Genomic DNA, 24,621 nt, shown 5'->3' with positions numbered 1-24,621 from the left:
TAAAAAATACTACTTAAACTAAAAAATGAAAAGAAAACATATGGAGATGTGTTGCTAACTGCAAAGGAAATTACTGTGGCAATCAATTTTTTGCCAGAAACTGCTGGTTCTGCATTTCCAGAGCCCATAATAAAATAGCCCTTAGCGGATTCCAGCCCGTACGTGTCCTGTGGGTATAATACAGTTATTTATTTTTTGGGAGGCGCTGATAATTTGTTCAGAATCTTAGGATCTCTCTCTTAGCTCGGAATATACGAGTGTAGGGTTGACGAGCAAAACTGTACACAAACCTGCCTAATTTATTCATAACATCCTTTGTTTTATTAGGCAATTATATATATATACGCCTATAACATGGGCAGCAGCTGGCTCCAGAGCCGGAACCGACTGGGTGAATAAATAGAATATGGGAAGGCCATCTCCCATAGAATCCATTTTAATCAAAATCAAATAATTCACATTTTTTTTAAAATGATTGTCCTTTTTCTCGGTACAGGTATAGGACCTGTTATCCAGAATGCTTGAGACCTGGGGTTTTCCGGATAAGGGATCTTTCCATAATTTGGGTCTCCTTACTTTTAGTCTAAAAAAATAATTTAAACATTTAAACATTTAAATGTTTAGGTTCCAATAAGAATTAATTATATCTTATTTGGGATCAAGTACAAGGTACAGATATGAGATCAGTTATCTGGAAACCCGTTATCCATAAAGCTCCAAATTACAGAAAGCCCATCTCCCATAGACTCCATTGTATTGATTTATTTTTTTCTCTGTAATAATAAAACAGTACCTGTATTTGATCCCAACTAAGATATAATTACCCCTTATTGGGGGCAGAACAGTCCTATTGGGTTTATTTAATGGTTAAATGATTCCCTTTTCTCTGTAATAATAAAACAGTACCTGTACTTGATCCCAACTAAGATATAATTACCCCTTATTGGGGGCAGAACAGCCCTATTGGGTTTATTTAATGGTTAAATGATTCCCTTTTCTCTGTAATAATAAAACAGTACCTGTACTTGATCCCAACTAAGATATAATTACCCCTTATTGGGGCAGAACAGCCCTATTGGGTTTATTTAATGGTTAAATGATTCCCTTTTCTCTGTAATAATAAAACAGTACCTGTACTTGATCCCAACTAAGATATAATTACCCCTTATTGGGGGCAGAACAGCCCTATTGGGTTTATTTAATGGTTAAAGGGATTGAGGAGACCGCCTCATACGTATGCAAATGTCATAACAGGATTCTGGGAAGAAATTCCTTAAGGCTCCTAGAAAAGTCCATTTACTTTGTGGGTGAGCTTTAGCCTATAGGATAAACCCATGTAAATGGAATTTTCTAGGAGCCTTAAGGAATTTCTTCCCAGAATCCTGTTATGACATTTGCATACGTATGAGGCGGTCTCCTCAATCCCTTTAGCTTGTTCGTGTATCCCCACTCCTGGCTCTACCTAAGCTGATCAGAAAACCCTGCGCTACACTGATAAGCCCCAAAAAGGGCAAAACTGGTCTGTAGTTGGGAGTTTGATCAGCTATTATCCTGGCTTCTGCTTTAAACCCAGTGGGTGAGCTTTAGCCTATAAGATAAACCCACGTAAATGGGACAAAGCCCATGTAAATGGACTTTTCTAGGAGCCTTAAGGAATTTCTTCCCAGAATCCTGTTATGAGATTTTAATGGTTAAATGATTCCCTTTTCTCTGTAATAATAAAACAGTACCTGTACTTGATCCCAACTAAGATATAATTACCCCTTATTGGGGGCAGAACAGCCCTATTGGGTTTATTTAATGGTTAAATGATTCCCTTTTCTCTGTAATAATAAAACAGTACCTGTACTTGATCCCAACTAAGATATAATTAATCCTTATTGGAGGCAAAACAATCCTATTTGTCTTATTAATATTTTAATGATTTTTTAGTAGACTTAAGGTATGGAGATCCAAAATATGGAAAGACCCCTTATGTGGAATACCCTTGGTCCTGTGCATTCTGGATAATGGGTCCTATACCTGTACTGTTTTATTATTATAGAGAAAAAGGAGATCATTTTTAAAAATGTTAATTATTTGATGTGGGAGATAGTAATGTGAAGCTTTCTGGATAACGGATATATACCTGTAATAATAAAGCAGCATATTGTACTTGATTCTGATATAATTAATAATTACTGGATGCCAAACAATCCTATCGGGTTTATTTAATGTTTAAATGATTTTTAGAAGACATAGGGGCACATTTACTAATCCACGAACGTCCGAAAGCGTCCGAATGCGTTTTTTCCGTAATGATCGGTATTTTTGCCACTTTTTGTGTCACCGTCACGATTTTTTCGTATTTTGCGAGACTTTTTCGTCGCTGTTACGACGTTATCGTATATTTTCCGTGACTTTTTTATCGCTGTCACGAAAAATTCAGATTGGTTTTTCTGGCGTTCACAATTGCTCAATACGAAAAAATTGTGACGGCGACGAAAAAATTGCGCAAAATACGAAAAAAACCGCGACAAATTTTTGTTTCCATCTGATTTTTTCCCATTCGGATTCGAGGATTAGTAAATGTGCCCCATAAGGTATGGAGATCCAAATTACGGGAAGCTCTCCTATCCAGGAAACCCTAGATCCTAAGCAGTCTGAACAATAGATCCCATACATGTAAAAAAATAATAAAAATAAAAAAAAACAGAAAAATAAATAGTGATGAGCAATTTTTTCACCAGGCATGGATTCACTGTAAAATGACACATTTCGCCGTTGGCAATTCATTTGACAAAACTGGTGCAAAAATTTGGCGTGGTAAGAATTCGGTAAGTGAGGAAGTCATGAGAAATAGTCACGTGTGTCAAAAAAAGTCATGTGGGAGTCATGTGGTTTGCCATTTATACCCCCCTCAGCAGTACAATAAGATAATTAAGGGTAGTCTGCCTTTTCTTGTGCCGTGGAACAGACAAGACTGTGATGGGTATTTGGGGAGGGGAGATAAATCTTCCATAGAAGGAGCAGCGTGAGTGAAACCAGCATGGGGACTGAAACTGATGAAAGCGAACGTTACAGGCCCCTGATCATTAGTATGTATAAGCTTGTATTTTAGCTTGGCAGCCTGACCTAGCCGCACCTGTAAAACGCTCACGCTGTGAGGGCCTCGTGCTTAAAACTGTAAATTATAAATGAAGAGACTCTGAAAATAGTGACAGAAGGCACGGCACAATGAGAAGCAGCGAGGCACAGGAATAATGCTTCCCCGGCAACTCAGCCCCACTTGCAGCAAAGAGCAACTCGGAGAAGGAGCTTCTCTCCTCTATGTGAAAGAGAATTTCGGGCAGTGGGGCATTATAGCAGGAGTTCAGTATTACTACATAAAGGCATATTGTATAAAATCATTAACTATTTTTATCCAAAGGATGACATTTAGCAGAATGTATTTTCCATCAATATGCAGAGTGATAAATAGAATTTTCAACCCCGACCCTATGACAAGTTTCTAATTTCCTTGTGTACAATACGTACAGGTATGGGACCTGTTATCAAGAATGCTTGAGACCCGGGGTTTTCCGGATAAGGGATCTTTCCATAACTTAAGTTTGTTAAAAATCATTTCAGTATTGAATAAACCCAATAGGATTGTTTTACCTCCAATAAGGATTAATTATATCTTAGTTGGGATCAAGTACAGGTACTGTTTTATTATTACAGAGAAAAGGGAATCATTTAACCATTAAATAAACCCAATAGGGCTGTTCTGCCCCAATAAGGGGTAATTATATCTTAGTCAGGATCAAGTACAGGTACTGTTTTATTATTACAGAGAAAAGGGAATCATTTAACCATTAAATAAACCCAATAGGGCTGTTCTGCCCCCAATAAGGGGTAATTATATCTTAGTTGGGATCAAGTACAGGTACTGTTTTATTATTACAGAGAAAAGGGAATCATTTAACCATTAAATAAACCCAATAGGGCTGTTCTGCCCCCAATAAGGGGTAATTATATCTTAGTTGGGATCAAGTACAGGTACTGTTTTATTATTACAGAGAAAAGGGAATCATTTAACCATTAAATAAACCCAATAGGGCTGTTCTGCCCCCAATAAGGGGTAATTATTAGAGATGTAGCGAACTGTTCGCAGGCAAACTAATTCGCGCGAACATCGGGTGTTCGCGTTCGCGCAAATTCGCGGACTTTTGCCGATGTTCGCCACTTTGGGTTCGCCGCGTTTTTTTTTGGCGCCGCGTTTTTTCGCCTTGGTTTTTCCGCCGCGTTTTTCCGCCGCGTTTTATCGCCTATTCATATACATAGGAATAGCTTGCGTTTTTTTTTTTGGCGTTATTTTTTGGCGGTTTTTTTTTTGGCGGTTTTTTTGGCAGTTTTTTTTTGGGCGGTTTTTTTACAAAGTATTTTTCAGAGAAATTTTTGCTTGATCCCCCTCCTGCATGCCACTGTCCAGGTCGTGGCACCCTTTAAACAACTTTAAAATCAGTTTTCTGGCCAGAAATGGCTTTTCTAGGTTTTAAAGTTCGCCTTCCCATTGAAGTCTATGGGGTTCGCAAAGTTCGCGAATATTCGCGAGTTTTGGCGAAAGTCCGCGAACGGGTTCGGGAACATTTTCGGCGATGTTCGCTACATCACTAGTAATTATATCTTAGTTGGGATCAAGTACAGGTACTGTTTTATTATTACAGAGAAAAGGGAATCATTTAACCCATTAAATAAACCCAATAGGGCTGTTCTGCCCCCAATAAGGGGTAATTATATCTTAGTTGGGATCAAGTACAGGTACTGTTTTATTATTACAGAGAAAAGGGAATCATTTAACCATTAAATAAACCCAATAGGGCTGTTCTGCCCCCAATAAGGGGTAATTATATCTTAGTTGGGATCAAGTACAGGTACTGTTTTATTATTACAGAGAAAAGGGAATCATTTAACCATTAAATAAACCCAATAGTGCTGTTCTGCCCCCAATAAGGGGTAATTATATCTTAGTTGGGATCAAGTACAGGTACTGTTTTATTATTACAGAGAAAAGGGAATCATTTAACCATTAAATAAACCCAATAGGGCTGTTCTGCCCCCAATAAGGGGTAATTATATCTTAGTTGGGATCAAGTACAGGTACTGTTTTATTATTACAGAGAAAAGGGAAATCAGTTTTAAAAATTAGAATTATTTGCTCATAATGGAGTCTATGGGAGATGGCCTTTCCGTAATTAGGAACTTTCTGGATAATGGGTTTCCGGATAAGGGATCCCATACCTGTACCAGCATACAAATATAGTTAAAGGCATTCTGTCATGTTATTTATGGTATAGTTTTTATTACTATATTACACTGTTTACATAAAATTCGCTAATAACTAGCAGTGATATTGATGTGTAGGTGCCATCTCAGTGCATTGTGCCTGAGTCTGAGCTTTCAGAAGGAGCCAGCGCTACACATTAGAACTGCTTTCAGGTACTAATTTATAACATAGTCCTTGAACCTTTAGCCAAAACAATCAGAGACTCTACAGAAATAACAGGAATCAAAGCAGGAGCAACTGAACACAAACTAGCACTATTTGCTGACGACATCATCCTAACCCTGTCAAACCCAAAACAATCAGTTCAAAATGCCTTCAAAATTCTAGAAAACTACAGCCAAATCTCCTACTACAAACTAAACATAACTAAAACACAAGCCCTCCCACTAAATCTACCCAAACCAGAGCAAAACAACTTGAAAAAAGACTATTCCTTCCAATGGAAACAGGAAACCCTAACCTACCTGGGAATTGAACTAGCAAACAATATCCCCAATACGTACAGCAACAACTACCCAAAACTATTAAAGCAAATACAGTCACAACTGGAAAACTGGAAACCACTATACATATCATGGCTAGGTCGAATGGCAGCAATAAAAATGATGATTTTACCTAAATTACTTTACCTATTCAGAACCTTACCTATTATGCTACCCCAAACTTTCCTCCGGCAGACCCAAACAACAATAGACACATTCATATGGAGCGGAAAGAAACCAAGAATAAAACGCAAATACATGCAACAGCTCACAAAAGAAGGAGGTTTTGGAGTCCCCAGTATAGAGAATTACTACAAGGCTGCAATCTTAGAACAATTAGCAATGTGGAACCTCTCCCCTGACCACAAACACTGGCTACAAATAGAACAGGAAAATATACAACCATTCACTCTACAACAACTAATGTGGTCCGAAAAACCTCTGCAATTAACAAAAGGCAAAACCATCTACCACACAACAATCACGGCACTAAAGATCTGGACCCAGCAAAAAAACAAAAAACATATCCATAACTTTCCAGGGAAACTCTCACCTCTTAACATACTAGAAACAAGGATTCCCAATCTATCCATATCTAACTGGAACCACTTAGGCATTTTAAATCTGGAACAACTGATAACAAACAACACAATGAAATCATACGAAGAACTACAAAAAGAATTCCAACTACCGAAACATGACCTATACAAATATCTCCAAATCCGCCATCTACTCACCCCCTACCTAAAAAACATACCAGACCAACAAACCGAATATGAGAAGTGGTGCCTCACCAAAGCAGGCAAAAAGAAAGGACTATCTAAAATATACCGCACACTACTATCCAACGAAAACGATGAAAAACCAATACACATCCAAAAATGGGAAAAAGACCTCAATGCAACATTTACCCAAACACAGTGGCTCCAAGCAGCAAACGCAGCCTACAAACACTCCCAATGTACCAACCACATAGAAAACCAAAGGAAAATCCTCTACAGATGGTACAAAACACCCTCAATCCTTCACCAGATATACCCAACGACCTCCCCAAAATGTTGGAGATGCAATACAGAAAAAGGGACACTAATACACATCTGGTGGGAATGCCCCAACATTGCCCCCTTCTGGACAGCAGTCTCGCAACTTCTATATGACACAATGAACCTACATATCCCATTAACTGCACCACTAGCACTCCTCAACCATGGCATCCAGGACTTGCCCCAAGACTTACAAAAGCTCACGTTCCACATCCTAACCTCAGCCAGACTACTAATTCCCAGACTTTGGAAAACGAGCACTATCCCAACCAAAGAGGACTTAATCCACCTCACGGATTCCAACCTCACATATGAGCAACAAGCACCTCGACACTCCGAAAAAGCAACAAGCAAAGATAAAGCCACCCAACATATATGGCGAACCTGGACCAAAACAAACATGAACATCACTTAACCCAACAATTAAAACAAATAAGAGACATGGGACTGCACACAACGAACACCACCCATGCTAACCTTCCCTCGCCAGTAGAAAAAAAAAAGGAAAAAAGAAAAGAACAAGAAAGCAAAAACCAAATCAGCAATAAAGAGACATCATTACTAGACACGGAAACCCCCCCCCCTCCCTTCCTCCTCTCCTCTCCAAACTCACCTCTATTACCTCTCTCAATTCTTTTACCCCAAGTTCGTACTGATGTATATCACATGCAAAGAAAATCAATAAAAATCTTTAGTTAAAAAAAAAAAAAAAAAAGAACTGCTTTCAGGTAACCTATTGTTTCTCCTACTCCCATGTAACTGGAGGAGTCCAAAACCGGACTTGGATTTCTTACTATTGGGTGCTGTTCTCATATCTACCACTAGGTGGAGAGCATTTATAGCAATGCAGGTGTCAGGGAGCTGTTATCTTGTTACCTGCCCATTGTTCTGTTGATCAGCTGCTGGGGTAGATGGAGGGGGGTTATATCACTCCGGACAACCTGCATCTGCAGAGAATATATAACTTTTTACTAAAAAAGGCATTATTTTGACATAAAATCAAATTTGAAAATTCAATATTATGATGTAACAGTTACCTTGGAAATATATTTATTTTACACATTTGTATTACCCCTATGCCTTACGACTTTTATAACATTTCACGAACAGTGGCTGAGATGAGCTGAGTCTGAGCCTTTAAAATGTTATGCTTTCATGAACCTTCAAACCTCTTGCCCTGGATTTACCTTGAAGATAAGCAATTTAATTGTTGAGGCATTTAGCTTTTGAGAGTCCCACTGTGTGAGGAGCTACAGAATCGCTTATGTGAGGCATGAAAGTAGGGTAACACTGCGGACGCGCCGTTATATAAGAACAGCAAGCGCTGCCTAGTTCCTCCTAGTTGACCTTCACAGTGCATTGGTTTATGTTATTGGAAATAAAACGAGTTTTCTTTCTGTCAAAGTAAGAGCTTCCAACAGAGTAGTGTAGAAAAATGAATGCTCCAAATAAAATGTTGAAAAACAGGATATATAACTTTATATACCATCTCAGGTTGTAACAATATCCTCCCTCCTAACGCGTTTCATGTCACCGGATTCTTTATCAGAGGAGGTGGGGTTTCCCAAGGAGTTTCCCTTTTTTGATGATCCAATGACACGAAAGGCATTAGGAGTGAGGCGCTCAGGCACCAATGAGCACTGAGATACCGCTATCTTTTTGGTATTGATGTTTTTTTATCAGTGCCAGATTTCTTTTCAATATATATATTGGGAATTCACTTAAAATTGTTTAATCATTGATTGCAAATCTGTGATTTTGTGCAGTTTATCAAGAAAAAAAACGACGCCAGCTCAAATCTGCAAAGATGCTATAAAAGTGAAGTTAAACTTCTGAATTTGCCAAGAGAAGAATAGTGGTGGGTGTTTTTGTGCCAATGTCTTGAAAATACATGGAAATAGTGTGATTGACAACTGTTCCCACTTTTTTTATTCTGTGCAATCATAATTTGCAAACCAACACAGGACTGGGTAGCCAAATTGGGCTTATTCAATTATTGACCCCCCAACAGGGCCGACAGGGGACGCACCTGCACCCCCCAAGGTACCCCCCATCAAAACAAGCTTCTGTTTTATTATTACAGAGAAAAGGGAAATCATTTAACCATTAAATAAACCCAATAGGGCTGTTCTGCCCCCAATAAGGGGTAATTATATCTTAGTTGGGATCAAGTACAGGTACTATTTTATTATTACAGAGAAAAGGGAATCATTTAACCATTAAATAAACCCAATAGGGCTGTTTTGCCCCCAATAAGGGGTAATTATATCTTAGTTGGGATCAAGTACAGGTACTGTTTTATTATTACAGAGAAAAGGGAAATCAGTTTTAAAATTTTGAATCATTTGATTAAAATGGAGTCTATGGGAGACAGGCTTTCCGTAATTCGGAGCTTTCTGGATAACGGGTTTCTGGATAATGGATCCCATACCTGTATATGGTGAATTGGTTCCTAAGCTTAGGCAATAGCCCAGAACATGTACTGTGGATCAGCCGAAAAGAAGTAGAATAGCTACTGGGGGCATCTTTGGAGACACAGACCTTCCCTGGTAAAGAACCCCAAGACATAGGGTATAGCATTTCTAGCCAAATTCTTGAGACTTAGTTCTCTTTTAAACTCCCATAATTTTCCTTTGGCTTTGGCAATTTTTAGGCTTTGAATTTCACTTATAAAACAGCCAAAACAATTTTTGTTTTTGCCTAACAATCTCATACATTTAATTAAAGGGCTATTTTACTGTTTTTAAGGCATGGGATATAGATAGAGATGGCCTGGTCTTGTGGAAATAAGTATATAAGTGCCTTTCTGTCCGTTCCATGCTGAGACACAGTAAAGCAAGTGCTATTTTCAGCTGACATGATGGGACATGGCACAAGTGATGCATCATATGGGCTGTCGCTGCCTGTCAGCTCCTTGCTTACTGGGGAATTTTGTGTAGTGATTGCAGCTCTGCCTAATGGGATCTATAATGCTGGATGAACTTACAAGTAGTGAATACTCCTAAACAGAAAAACAGCAGAATTATATCTCCTCTTCGCCTCAGTCATAATAAAATATTTTGCCTGTAAGATGTTAAACTGACACATTTTATCTCCGTACGTGACAACTGAAGAGGGGACAGATAAGCTTGTCGAGTAGAATGTATATGTTGTGAAGCTTAATCTCAGCACTTTAACAACAGCTCATGTTTCAACAAATAGCCTCTGGCAGTAACGATGTGACCTTTACATAACGGCGATGCATAGTAGGTACCAACAGATAATATGGGATTTGGCTCCGCAGGAGAAACACACTTTGTCAACATTGGCCATGGATCTTAATTATAAAGCGACATAGTGTAAATGCAGATTCATGTGACTCTGTTAGTGTTCCGAATGTTTAGAAACACCACAATAAATCATCCAAAAATCTGAGAGGAGAAATGACTGCTCTTACTGATAAGCTATATCTCACTTAGGCATTTGCAGAGCAGGAAAATGGAACAGTTTCATAGGTCATTAACAGGTACATCTTTCCCCTCCGCTCTTGCTGATTCAATATATTTAATGAGGGTTGCTGAAAAGAGACTCACAAATTTATGGTTTAAAATTATATATATATATATATACACATATATATATATATATATATACTTTGCAAGGTTATTTTAGCATTTAGAAAGTATTACAGTACCTTAAACAGACTATCTCTCTCTCTCTCTCTCTCTATATATATATATATACACATATATATATACTTTGCAGGGTTATTTTAGCATTTAGAAAGTATTACAGTACCTTAAACTGACTATCTCTCTCTCTCTCTCTCTCTCTCTCTCTCTCTCTCTCTCTCTCTATATATATATATATACAGTCTAGGAGAATCAGGCACTCACGTCTCATATAAAAGTCTCAGATGCCTGGGTGCAGAATGCCAAAGGTAGAGATAGTGCAAAAAAATATCCCGCACTCACAGGACTTACAAAAAATAAAGAATTTTTATTGGTCTGGTGTCTAACGTTTCGGCTGACACAGCAGCCTTTCTCAAAGAGAAAGGCTGCTGTGTCAGCCGAAACGTTAGACACCAGACCAATAAAAATTCTTTATTTTTTGTAAGTCCTGTGAGTGCGGGATATTTTTTTGCACTATATATATATATATACTTTGCAGGGTTATTTTAGCATTTAGAAAGTATTATTGTAAGCTCTTTTGGGCAGGGCCCTCTTCACCTGTATGTCCAATGTATGTAACCCACTTATTGTACAGCGCTGCGGAATATGTTGGCGCTTTATAAATAAATGTTAATGTAATGTAATATTACAGTACCTTAAACAGACTATCTCTCTCTCTCTCTCTCTATATATATATATATATATATATATATACATATATATATACTTTGCAGGGTTATTTTAGCATTTAGAAAGTATTACAGTACCTTTAACAGACTATCTCTACTTTTTATAAAGCTGGTATAGATACAGTGGATATTTATTGTAGCCAGCAACTTAAATTATTGTTGAATATACTGTATGTTATTAGGTTAGGTCATATTATTTTTGAGTCCTCAAGTCACCTAACCTAGTACAGGTATAGGACCCATTATCCAGAATGCTCGGGACCAAGGGTATTCCGGATAAGGGGTCTTTCCGTAATTTGGATCTCCATACCTTAAGTCTACTAAAAAATTAATAAAACATTAATCAAGCCCAATAGGATTGTTTTGCATCCAATAAGGATTATTTATATCTTAGTTGGGATCAGTTACAAGGTACTGTTTTATTTCTACATAAAAAAAGGAAATCAGTTTTAAAATTCTGAATTATTTGCTTATAATGGAGTCTATGGGAGACGGGCTTTCCGTAATTCGGAGCTTTCTGGATAACGGGTTTCCGGATAAGGGGTCCGATACCTGTATCACCATATCCAACTATTAGTTGGGGGAGCAACCTGGCTGCTGGAATACAGTTGGGATGGGAGCAACTTAACCTGGCTGCTGGAATACAGTTGGGGTGTTAAAAATTAGAATTATTTGCTTATAATGGAGTCTATGGGAGATGGCCTTTCCATAATTCAGAACTTTCTAGATAATGGGTTTCCGGATAAGGGATCCCACACCTGTACTGTTTTCTAATTACAGAGAAAACAGAAATCAATTTTAAAAACTGGAATTATTTGCTTATAATGGAGTCTATGGGACATAGCCTCTCTGGATAATGGGTTTCCAGATAATCAGATTAATCCTCTTCTTGGGGAAAGCCAAAGTAAGAACATTTATAACATTCTTTTTTTTTTTTTTTGTTTTGTGGCTCCTTGAATTCAAGAGAGAAACATACTATAATCAAGTTTTCAGCAAACATCCTTTAAATATCCGCTAAGGGAAAAAAGTATAATTGTTATAAAAGAGAACCTTAACAATTAATTAGCTCCAACGTCCAATGAATACCTAATGCAGCCTATCCAACATTTATAGATTAGCTCGTTACAAAACCATTAACAGTTTCTGGAGACCAGTATAAAAATATCATTTCGGATACTTTGGAATCATTTCTAGCCCTGGAGAAATGCACTTTGCTCCATAACCCACTCTCTTCCATTAAACCGTAAACTCAAACAGATTGAAACTAAGAACTTCATGACTATATTTGTTGGGCCAGTCATCTGAATTAACAGTATCAAGCATGGCTTTGAAAAAGTAAAAATCAAATATATATATATATATATATATATATATATATATATATATATGGTGAACTTATGCTACTGTATGAGCTCACAGGTGGGAGATAGTGGAATGGGCTGCACGGAATATGAAAACACTGAGGCAGCAGCAATAAAAGTGATAAAATGGAGAGAAAGGGGAATTCTACCTTCAGTGGCATTTATAAAGCTGCGGTGGGGGCATAGAAGGTTTCCGTGTTGATATAAATCAGTTGATAATGAAAGGAGCTTCATTCGTAGGATTAAGGCACATTTATTTAATGGATCCTTTGTGTACATAAAGAAGGCTAAAGAAGCTGTCATGGGTTTGTTTAAAAAACAGAACATGAATTAGACTTACAAGGCACAATATCAGAATGTTCATGGGAGATCTGAACCCCAAGTAAGGAAAGGATGTTGAAGCCTTGAAAAATGAAGCATCAAATGATAATGGAGTAAAACTAGTCAACTTTGTGATGGACAACATGAACATTGGGAGAACTTGGCTTTAATAAATAATATTATGAAAATCATTTAGTCCTATACTGCTGGGGTTGCCTGGTTCCTTTAGGTACCCCTCAACTAGAACAGAACTGAAGACATTTCCTCACAAGGAGCAGCCACTGAACTCATAGTAGAGTACTGAACATAAATAAGAAGGATAAGGCCAGGAAGAAGAAGCAGAGAGAGGAGAAGGCAATAAATAGGGAAGGGATTAATGATGATACAATACCAGTCAAAGAGTATTTCAAAACAGTAGAGCCCCAAGGGGAGACAAGATTACAGGCACAGTGATAATCTATCTATCTATCTATCTATCTATCTATCTATCTATCTATCTATCATCTATCTATCTATCTATCTATCATCTATCTATCTATCATCTATCTCTCTATCTATCATCTATCTCTATCATCTATCTATCTATCTATCTATCTATCTATCTATCTATCTATCTATCTATCTATCTATCTATCATCTATCTCTATCATCTATCTATCTATCTATCATCTATCTCTATCATCTATCTATCTATCTATCTATCTATCTATATCTATCTATCTATCTATCTATCTATCTATCTATCTATCTATCTATCTATCATCTATCTATCTATCTATCTATCTATCATCTATCTATCTATCTATCTATCTATCTATCTATCTATCTATCTATCTATCTATCTATCTATCTATCATCTATCTCTATCATCTATCTATCTATCTATCTATCTATCTATCTATCATCTATCTCTATCATCTATCTATCTATCTATCTATCTATCTATCTATCTATCTATATCACCTATCATCCATCTATCTATCTATCTATCTATCTATCTATCTATCTATCTATCATCTATCTATCTATCTATCTATCTATCTATCTATCTATCATCTATCTATCTATGATTGGATGTCTGTGACTCTACTACCCTCAAGGGTTTAAATGCCGGGGAATTCCCTACCAGCCATTTGAACTGAAGAAGCCACTCGGATGAGTGGTGAGATATTTTCAAGAAAAACTCAGAAAAGTCCAGTTGTTTTAGACGTAATTCTACTAGATACTGTATATCATGGCCTGGATGAATGAGAATCTTCATTGACATATTTTTCCATTTAGAACCAATAGAGATTCAGGCTGCTATGAGAACTTGTTTCTATACATGCTATGTAAGTTGCTTAAATGGGCAACCGGCATTAAGATGTAAGAAAGAAGAAAAGCTTTTGTCCTTATTTTGCAGATGTTATAAAAATGGGTTCTGTAATATTTGAATAAAACAGAAAATATTTACTTTCTCATGCTAATATGTGCGGATGTTTCTGATACATTTATACTGTGTGGGGACTCGGCGGTCTGAAGGCAGATGGGAGACAGGGACACCGAATTGCAGTTTAAAGCAATTTTCTCTCTACACTTTCTTCTCAGTAGTTCAGCTTTCACAAACTAACTGCAAGGGGAAATTAACCCTATCTCAGCCAGGCATATCTTTGCACCCCATACAATGTTACCTTAAAATGAACTTTAAGTATGATTTAGCCTTTGATATTCTGAGACAATTTGCAACTGGTCTTAGTGGTTTTACATTTTTTCAGCTTTTTGTTTAGTAGCTCGCCAGTGTCGCATTATAGAAGTTATCTGGTTGCTAGGGTCTTCTTTACCTTGAAACCAGTTGAATAATAGACTGAAATATGAATAGGAACAAGACTCAACAGAAAGATAAAGTAACAATAAAATTGTAGGCTCACAGTGCAATAGTTAGGCTGCCGGGGTCAGTGACCCCTATAGTAACCCCCATTTGAAAGCTGGAAAGTGGTAGAAGAGGAAGGCAAATAATTAATAAACTATAATAAACTATGAAGGAAAAGACAGAAGCCACTTTTACAGCTGTTTAAGTTAAAATCAAGTAGTTGATCTGTTATGCCCCACCCTATGCGCACTCTGTGTAACTTGTCTATACTGGTGTTGTAATAAATAGACATGATCACAATGGTCATAATGCAAAATGTTTCACCAGGCATGGATTCGCGGCAAATTTCCGTGTTTCACCATTGGTGGATTGTTTAGCAAAACGGATAAAAAAATTTGCCACAGAAAAATTCGGCGCACGTCCAAAAATTGTTGCCGGCATCAAAAAAGAATAGCCATGCGACAAAATAATAGCCGCGGGCGAAGCCAAAAGAATAGCCATGCGACAAAATAATAGCTGCGGGCAACAAAATAATAGCCGTGGGCGACGAAATAATAGCCGCGGGCGATAATTTTTTGTGCCGCACGGCATTTTCGCTGTTTCGCAGAACTTTTGAAAGATTTGCGATTTTTTCGGCGAAACGGAACAGATTCGCTCATCACTAGTACCTAGGAATTTGAGTTGGGAAAAGCTGCCTTAGGATGAACCACCCTTGTTGGCAGATCCTTTCTGTCCCTTACAAATACACTAGAGATGTCTCATTGCTGCCAAGGAAGTTCAGCTAAAATAGTCCACGGCCTTTCTGCTTCCTTCATCAACAGTTAATCAGCAACCGCTGAGTCAGCTTTTATGAGCAGCTGTTATAGAGGTTTTCCCAGTGAATGAGAGCTCATACAGCCATAGATTGCTTCTCAGTGAACTCCCCCAAAAGTCACAAAGTTTGCTCCGTGTCTAGTAACCTATAGCAACCAGTCATCAGGAAACATTCAATGGTGATTGCTTGTAATGAGCTATTAGTCACAATGCAAACTTTGCAATTTTTATCGGTGGTGTTTGTATGTTTATCTAAAAAGCAGCAGATCTTTCTCTGTTCACTATAGCCGTGTAACACACTTTTGCGTTATGCATAGTGATAAGTGAATTTTTAAGGCAGGCATGGATTTGCAGAGAATTTCCACATTTTGCCATTGGCAAATTGTTTTGCGATACTTCAGTGAAAATCTGCCCCGGAAAAATTTGCATTTAAAAAAGAGACGCGGGTGAAAAAAAGTTGCGCGACGATCGCATTTCGCAAATTTTTCGCCGTTTCGCGAATTTTCCGTTCGTTTTGCAAATTTTTTAGCGAAGCAAAGCGGTATAGATTCGCTTGTCACTAGTTATGCATCAAACCTGTGAGTTCTGACAATAGAAAATCCCGAATGCGCTTTAGTTTAGAGTTTAAGTGTAAGGAGACTGCAAAAGTAGTACAGGTATGGGACCTGTTATCCAGAATGCTTGGGACCTGGGGTTTTGCATAAAGGATCTTTCCATAATTTGGATCTCCATACATTAAGTCTAATTAATCCAATAGGATTGTTCTGCCCCCAATAAGGGGTAATTATATCTTAGTTGGGATCAAGTACAGGTACTGTTTTATTATTACAGAGAAAAGGGAATCATTTAACCATTAAATAAACCCAATAGGGCTGTTCTGCCCCCAATAAGGGGTAATTATATCTTAGTTGGGATCAAGTACAGGTACTGTTTTATTATTACAGAGAAAAGGGAATCATTTAACCATTAAATAAACCCAATAGGGCTGTTCTGCCCCCAATAAGGGGTAATTATATCTTAGTTGGGATCAAGTACGGGTACTGTTTTATTATTTAAGGAAAAAAGTGAATATTTAAAAAATATATTTTTTGCTTATAATGGAGTCAATGGGAGATGGAACTTTTTTGATAATGGGTTTCCAGATAAAGGATCCCATACCTGTATGTGCTTTTGTTCCAAAACATGCTTTGTGTGGGCATTGCTAGATGGATTCAGAGCATACAGAACATGGGGCAGAATGTAGCGGATCAGCCTTTCTCTGCCTGCATTATACAGAAAAGCATTTCTTTCTGCACTACTTACCATCAGCATGCTGTTTCATATTTTCAAGCATAATTATCCTTGCTTCATAGTTCTGTATCCATATTGATCCTGAATCTAGCATTGAGGGAAAAAAAATAATTAATGGGCAACTAAACCTAAAGTAGGTTTTTGAACAAGATGCAGAATCAATAGTTATAACACTGTATTTCTTTTCTGAAAACCAATCTGTCGGGAAGAAATAAGTATAGCGCAGAGCAAAATTCCTACAGTGACAAGTTTAAAGGGCTCATTTATAGGTATGCTCCGAATCCAGGATTTGGTTTGGGATTCAGCCAAAATTCTGCCTTTTCCAGCAGGATTTGGATCTAGCCGAATCCGCATGCCTGGCCAAACCAAATCCAAATCTTTAAAATCAAGTGATTTTTTGTCATATATACAAATTAGGATTCAGATTCAGTTTGGTATTTACCTGAATCTTTAACAAAGGATTTGGCCAGATCCCAAAATAGTGGAGTTGGTGCATCCCTACTCATTGTGCAAAGTGCAATTTCAGGTTCTTCCATAGATGCAGTGTTCCAATTACAGCATAAATGCAGCCACAAGGTGGTGAAGCCACATTATTGTAGCCCCTAACTGTCTTGATTTAGGAAGGAGAGTTGCAGGAATGGGTTTGGCCCAACTTTTTTTGTTCTTTTTTTTGTAACTTTTGCGTTTTGTAAAGAAACAGTATATATGTTGGAGTTTGTGGATAGTGGTCAACGGAGCTTACTCTCATATCTTGGGGCTAAAAAAAGGTCTGTAGAACAGTGGAAGGTTATCTCAGGGGTAGGTGACCATATGGACCATATGTGTAAATAGTTGGTCTTGTTTTGCATGAAAGATATTCTGGATTTGAAGAGTCTATTGTTGTTTACCTTGTGACTGTGACTTGGGCAATCGTTGGTATAGTTGTTGACTTCCATCTGGAGGCTATTGCTAGCCATGTGGCTGTGAGGATTTGATTAAACAGTGCCTGAGTATGTTTGTGCATTTTGTCAAAAGCCTTGTCAAAAGAAGGTTAATATTTCATTGGGGACTGGGAATCCTAGGAGGTGAGTTAACATGTTGGCCACTTCTGTCCATAGTGGTTGGAGAAGTGGACACTCCCAAAATATGTGAATTAGAGTGCCCCAACTTTTTAATTGTGATATGTTGGGAAGTACGAAATGCTGTATCCGTATTGGTCCCTGTAAAAAACATTATACATGTTTAGATGAGCGTGTATGCTATTGAAGCATTATATTTCTTATTCAACATCTTTTATAAAATCTGTTCTATAGAAAGATGGAACAATTGAGCTTACTCTTCCCTTCCTATCTTTTACTATCCATAATTGATGTCCTGTGCAAAGGTTGATTACTAATCAGAGCTCTGTTTGTTTGCAGTTGTGCTTCTTGATACAACAACAGCAATCGGTGAATTGGGATGGAAGACATATCCAGTAAATGGGGTAAGCCATTCTTTATTTATACAGCGTTATATCATTGTTGTTGTCTTCTCTTGTGGAAATACCAATACTGTTAATCTAAAAAGTTCATGTACAGTAATAATATTACAGTATTTAGATGTAGATAAAGGTGTTAGGGAAAAAAACCCCACTTTATTTAGGAAGAAAACACAAACAAAATATTCTTGGCATTTTTTTTTGTTTAAAAAACTCACACACAAGCAAGAATCCCATTGTTTCATTCATTTTCAATGAGGCTGAATAAATCCAATATTTTAATAAACTGGGTATATAAATGATTAAAGTTTTTAAAGAATATTCAAGTTGACTTATATAAAAACTCACCAGCTTTTACTTGCTGAGTTTTTTCTGGCGAGTTCCTTCTTTAATACGTCCCAAGCAGCTGAGGTTTCAGAAAATAGTTGCAATTTTTTTTGCATCTGTGTTTTTTCCCCCGTGTTTTTCTCGAATCAAGAAAAAAAGTTGATTTAGCCCCTAAATGTACATATTGGATAAATACATTTCTTTTTTTACGTTTTGTTTTTAAGTACGTGTTTAAGTATGTTTAAGCTGGTATTACCCATTAAATCTATTGTTAAATCATCAAAATGTATTTTTCATTTATTGGATTATTAAATTATCTAACTGGCCTCTTATTGAAAGCTTTTTGGTTTTTTAACTGTTGAAATCTAATTGCTGATTGGTTGCCCTGGACCACATCACCAGTAATGCTTCCCTCCACTTTCTACACAGCATAAATATACCCCATGGGTATATTGTGGTACCCATAAATTTATCATGCTGTGTAGAAAAGTGGAGTAAAACATTACCGGTGATGTTGTTAATAGCAGCCAATCAGATGCTTTGATTTGGTTTGAAATCCAATTACTGATTGGTTGCCCTGAGCAACATTACCGGTAATGCTTCACTCCACTTTTTACACAGCATGATAAATATACCCCATAAGTAATGCTTCAACTTGAACAACATCTTGATGAAAAATATGATATTTGGACAGTCAACTTGAGGGTTTTAATGGTTTGACTTACACAATCGAACAGAGTCACATTATTGGCACCATGGGTCCCGTGCACCAACTAGTGAAAACTGTGGCCTCAAACACCTGCGGTCATTCTGAAGAGTACAATCTTCATATGGTAGTGGTGTATTCCTGAGGGGCACGCGGGGGAAGCATGTAGGTGTCCCTCTCCCACCACTTACCCAACCCCTAACTTCATCATTTAGTCTTGCAAGCTAGGGAGTGGTGGTAAATGAATTTTATCTGATGAGAGGTGCAGAGCACAGCCAGATCCAGGTAAGAGATGCTCTTGGTATGGTGCCCTTGTAGGGGTTGTTATTAACTCCAGGACACAAAAACAAGAGTACTGAAGGGTCCAGTATTGCACCAATTGCAATAAAAGATAAGCAAGGAATATAGATATGGCACATTGACTAAATCATGGACTTTTTCTAAGGGTTTAGATACAAGGGGTTGTTCATGTAGTTGAAGTAGTGATGTCTTACTTGTTGAGGCCACAGTAGATGATGGGGACGTTGCATGGAGCTTCTGCCACAGTAAATTCCTGCACTAGATGGAGACCAGTGCTGTGTGGTTTTTTTTCTTACTTTGACGTACAATCAAATCCATGCAATAATGAAAAGTACATATTTCAAATACACAATATAGATTATTAAAGAGAGTTAAAGCAGACAGCTCACCATGTCCCACCACGTCACTTAGTTCAAATAGATCATTATTAAGCCATTTTCCATTGAAATGAATGTTATGACATATTGTGCCGAAGTGCACCGTGTCTTCCTCCATCAGCATACGTTTGGGAATTGCAGGCGTGTGTCTGTTCTGCTGCCAGACTAGATGAAAAAATAATAAACTGTAAACAAGTCATTGAGGACACGTTGTTTTCCCTTCTGCTAGCATGACTGGGCAGCGCAGGAGCGCCGTCTCATTCCAGCATTCCACATCAGATAAAAACTTATTATTAAAATCAAACTAATTTTAAACCTTCCCTGCTGCTCCAAAATTGTTTCTTCCCTTGGCAAGGTCATAAATGACTCCTTGTGAAATGAGAATTAGCTGAGATCCTTGTTTGGCGAAAGGCTGATTATTTGCAATGGCGTTTAATCACTCGCACTTGCGGTATCCTGTATTAGGAAAATCCTCCACTGACTCCCCATAGAGCAGCTGATTCTCGTGTTGCAGAGGAACATGCTGCTTTATTATATTTATCTTTTCGTTCTTTTCAATAAAGGAAAAACACTCAGATCTATTGGGTGCTCTACATTAGCTGAATATATTTGTAAGTGGAATCATGGAGCCTCCAAGACCTAGGGGCCCATTCATTAAAGTACGACTGAGAACTGTGGGTATTTTCTGTGATTTTTTTATTTGCCGCAAAGAGTTGGAAAGTTTTGTTATTTATTCAAGCTTCGGTATCGTGACTTTCCTTTGCCCAGGTTGGAGCTGCAGAGTGCCAGTGCAGAAAGTTTTTTTGCACCGTTTGCAGTCGTTCGGATACGAAAATTTCGGAACTTTCGGATCGTACCACGATATTTTTGTACGACCACGATGCAAATTTTCACACAATTAACGCACATCAGAAATTTTTCGGATCGCCAATACGATATTATCGTGACTAATATGATTTTTTCATAAGCATTTTTGTGATATTTGCGATCTAAAATTGGAAAACTGGGCAGCAAACTGGAAAATGAGGTTCAATGTTGACAAGTGCAAAGTTATGCATTTTGGTAGAAATAATATAAACGCGAACTATCTACTGAATGGTAGTGTGTTGGGGGTATCCTTAATGGAGAAGGATCTGGGGGTTTTGTTGATAACAAGTTGTCTAATTCCAGGCAGTGTCATTCTGTGGCTACTACAGCAAATAAAGTGCTGTCTTGTATAAAAAAGGGCATTGACTCAAGGGATGAGAACATAATTTTGCCCCTTTATAGGTCCCTGGTAAGGCCTCACCTTGAGTATGGGGGGCAGTTTTGGGCTCCAGTCCTTAAGAAGGATATTAATGAGCTGGAGAGACTGCAACTAAACTGGTAAAGGGGATGGAAGGGTTAAACTATGAGGTTAGACTGTCAGGGTTGGGGTTGTTTTCTCTGGAAAAGAGGCGCTTGCGAGGGGACATGATTACTCTGTACAAGTACATTAGAGGGGATTATAGGCAGTTGGGGGATGTTCTTTTTTCCCATAAAAACAATCAGCGCACCAGAGGCCCCCCCTATAGATTAGAGGAACAGAGCTTCCATATGAAGCAGCGTAGGGGGTTCCTCACGGTGAGGGCAGTGAGGTTGGGGAATGCCCTTCCTAGTGATGGGGTAATGGCAGATTCTGTTAATGCCTATAAGAGGGGCCTGGATGAGTTTTTGAACAAGCAGAATATCCAAGGCTATTGTGATACTAATATCTACAGTTAATATTAATGTTTGTATATATAGTTTATGTATGTGAGTGTATAGATTGGTAAGTATAGGGTGTGGGTGCTGGGTTTACTTGGATGGGTTGAACTTGATGGACTCTGGTCTTTTTTCAACCCTATGTAACTATGTAACTATATAACTATCTTCAGAAATTTTCATTTCCAATCGGAATTTTTCCCTTTCGGGATTCGAACTCTTGTTTTGATAAATCTGCCCCATAGTCTTACTAATTGAGCATGTTCACTTGGTCTGGGTGTCTGTCTGGGCATTATGGGAACTTTCCTTACACAGCTCAGCGTTTTTTCTTCCTGTTTGGCTTCAGATCTTCTGAACAGGTGAAATATTGCACAATTGAGAGAACTGAAGGTTTGCCTGCAGCTTGAGATTAACTCTTTGTTAGCCTTTCCTTCTCCTTTAAAAGTCCGAAATTCAGACTTTGTCCCTGAAAATCTCATGAATAATGATGAGCGAATTCTTTCGCCAGGCATGAATTCACAGCAAATTTCCGCATTTCGACATTGGCGAATTGTTTTGTGAAACTTCAGTGGAAATTCGCCGCAAAAAAATTCGCCGCACAGAATTTTTTGTCGTGTCTAATTGGGCACTGTTGCATCAAAAAGGGCGTGGGCATGTAAAAAAGGGTGCGGTCGCGCCAGAATGGGCACGGTCACATCAATATTGGGTGCGGTCATGGCAAAAAAGCGCAGCGGACCAAAAAAATAGCCGCGGGTGACAAAACAATTGCACAACAAATGTGTTTTACAAATTTTTCGCTGTTTTGCAAATTTTCTTGCCGTTTCGCAAATTTTATGGGAAGCGAAACGGGACAGATTCGCTCATCACTACTCATGAACCTGTTGAAAAATTCACAAAACGGTGGAAAATGTATGAAATGTGGCTATTGCACGACTTTTTTGATGTGCACAACTTTTTTTGACGTGACTGTAACTTATTTGACGCAGCCATGACTTTTTTTTTTTGCGACTTGAATTTTCGTAGCCGTTTCACAAACAAATTTGCACAATGGGGAATTTTCGCTGCAAACCCATGCCTGAAAATTTTTTTCGCTCATCACTACATAATAAATAATAAGAAAAGTCATGTTTTTTCTGTGACAAATTCAGAATACCTAAACTGAAAAAAATCAAGTTTTAGTAAATGCCCCCTAAGATTAATTTAGAAATTTCTGGATAACGGGTGGCCGGATAAGGGATCCCATACCTGTACAATCATTACATTTTCTGTAGAAGAAGTAAAGAGAAACCTTTTTGGTTCTGTGTTTTCCCAACCCCTATAAACCATTCTGGCCCTGACTGCAACTGTCCCTTATCCCTGACTAGAATATAATGTCAACATTTCAATACAAACTGGCTCCAATCTCAGCTCTACACTCCTCTTTCTGCTCTTACTCTTTGCTTTCCCTTTCCTTCTTTATGTCAGGTTCAAAAATGTACAAATAAAAACTTAAAAAAAAAAAGATTATTAAACATTGGAGTCTATGTAACCTAAAGAAATATATAAAACAACTAGTGATGAGCAAAATCTTTCACCAGGTTAAATATCAGCGTTTCATTGTCAGCTAATATTTTTGCGAAACTACGGCGAAAATTTTCACCCTGAAAAATTCACCATGAAAAAATGTCCATAGACTATGGTGTATTCTGCACAGTTGGTGAAAAAAAAACCATTGACTTAAGTGTATTTTGTGTTGAAAAAGTAGCCATGATTAAAAGTTGGCACAAGAAATTCACTGTCCCATTGACTTTCATGCCGATTTTACCATGGTTTTATGAATTAGGCCAGGTTGCCAATACCTTATTGCTGTCCTGTCCTTCTATCTCCAGTTAGAAAATATAATAGATGTTGACTGAATAGTGCTGCTTACGTCTCAGTATGCAGATTCCCCTGCTGTTTTCTATGCTTAGATATATCAGAACACCGCGGCTAATATAAATATCTCCTGGGCATTCACAGCAGGATTGGTATCATGGCGTGACTCACGCCATTCATCATTTGTACCCCCATCAAAGGCTTCCTGTTGGGTTCTATGACTTGCTGCATTATACCACATGTATCACATGACCCTCTACAGACACTGCTACATTATGATTTGACCGGATATGAATGATTTATAGAGTAGTTCCAAAGAAGATATAGATCTTTACAGGTTGGTATTTTTAGGACCGCTATGGAAGAGCAGAATGAGTCACACTCTCACGTTGAAGCTGTTATGCAGAAAGTAATTAGAGCTTAAGATTTACATTTATAAATTGATGCAGAATATACGAGTATGAGCTCCTCATTAGTAGTAGTTTTTTTTTTTTTCCAAAATCAAAAAAGTATTGCAAATCAGTGTTAATTATGGTAAATTTAGTCCATAAAAATCAACATCAAAAGTCATCAGAACAGATGATATTTAAAGTGTGGGAGGGTTTCTTTGATTAGGAGCGTGAAATGATGTACAGGTATGGGATCCCTTATCCGGAAACCCATTATCCAGAAAGTTCCGAATTACGGAAAACCTGTCTCCCATAGACTCCATTTTAATCAAATTATTCAGGTTTTTAAAATTGATTTCCTTTTTCTATGTAATAATAAACCAGTACCTTGTACTTGATCCCAACTAAGATATAATTACCCCTTATTGGGGGCAGAACAGCCCTATTGGGTTTATTTAATGGTTAAATGATTCCCTTTTCTCTGTAAAAATAAAACAGTACCTGTACTTGATCCCAACTAAGATATAATTACCCCTTATTGGGGGCAGAACAGCCCTATTGGGTTTATTTAATGGTTAAATGATTCCCTTTTCTCTGTAATAATAAAACAGTACCTGTACTTGATCCCAACTAAGATATAATGACCCCTTATTGGGGGCAGAACAGCCCTATTGGGTTTATTTA

At 37.8% G+C, this 24,621-nt stretch overlaps 1 protein-coding gene across 2 annotated transcripts in view; it reads left to right on the top strand.

The window, feature by feature from the left end:
- Window positions 1-24,621, top strand: part of epha6 (EPH receptor A6) — a 479,518-nt gene that overhangs the window by 30,965 nt on the left and 423,932 nt on the right. For both annotated transcript variants that reach the window (XM_018091417.2, XM_031896584.1), the window contains exon 2: window positions 18,204-18,268. In XM_018091417.2, the coding sequence (XP_017946906.2) occupies window positions 18,204-18,268 (65 nt within the window). The remainder of the gene's footprint in view (window positions 1-18,203; window positions 18,269-24,621) is intronic.

The sequence above is a fragment of the Xenopus tropicalis genome, chromosome 2 (genome assembly GCF_000004195.4).
Source record: "Xenopus tropicalis strain Nigerian chromosome 2, UCB_Xtro_10.0, whole genome shotgun sequence".
Taxonomy (NCBI): domain Eukaryota; kingdom Metazoa; phylum Chordata; class Amphibia; order Anura; family Pipidae; genus Xenopus; species Xenopus tropicalis.
The sequence above is the reverse complement of the archived record's forward strand: the minus strand, read 5'-3'. Positions and strand labels throughout refer to the sequence as shown.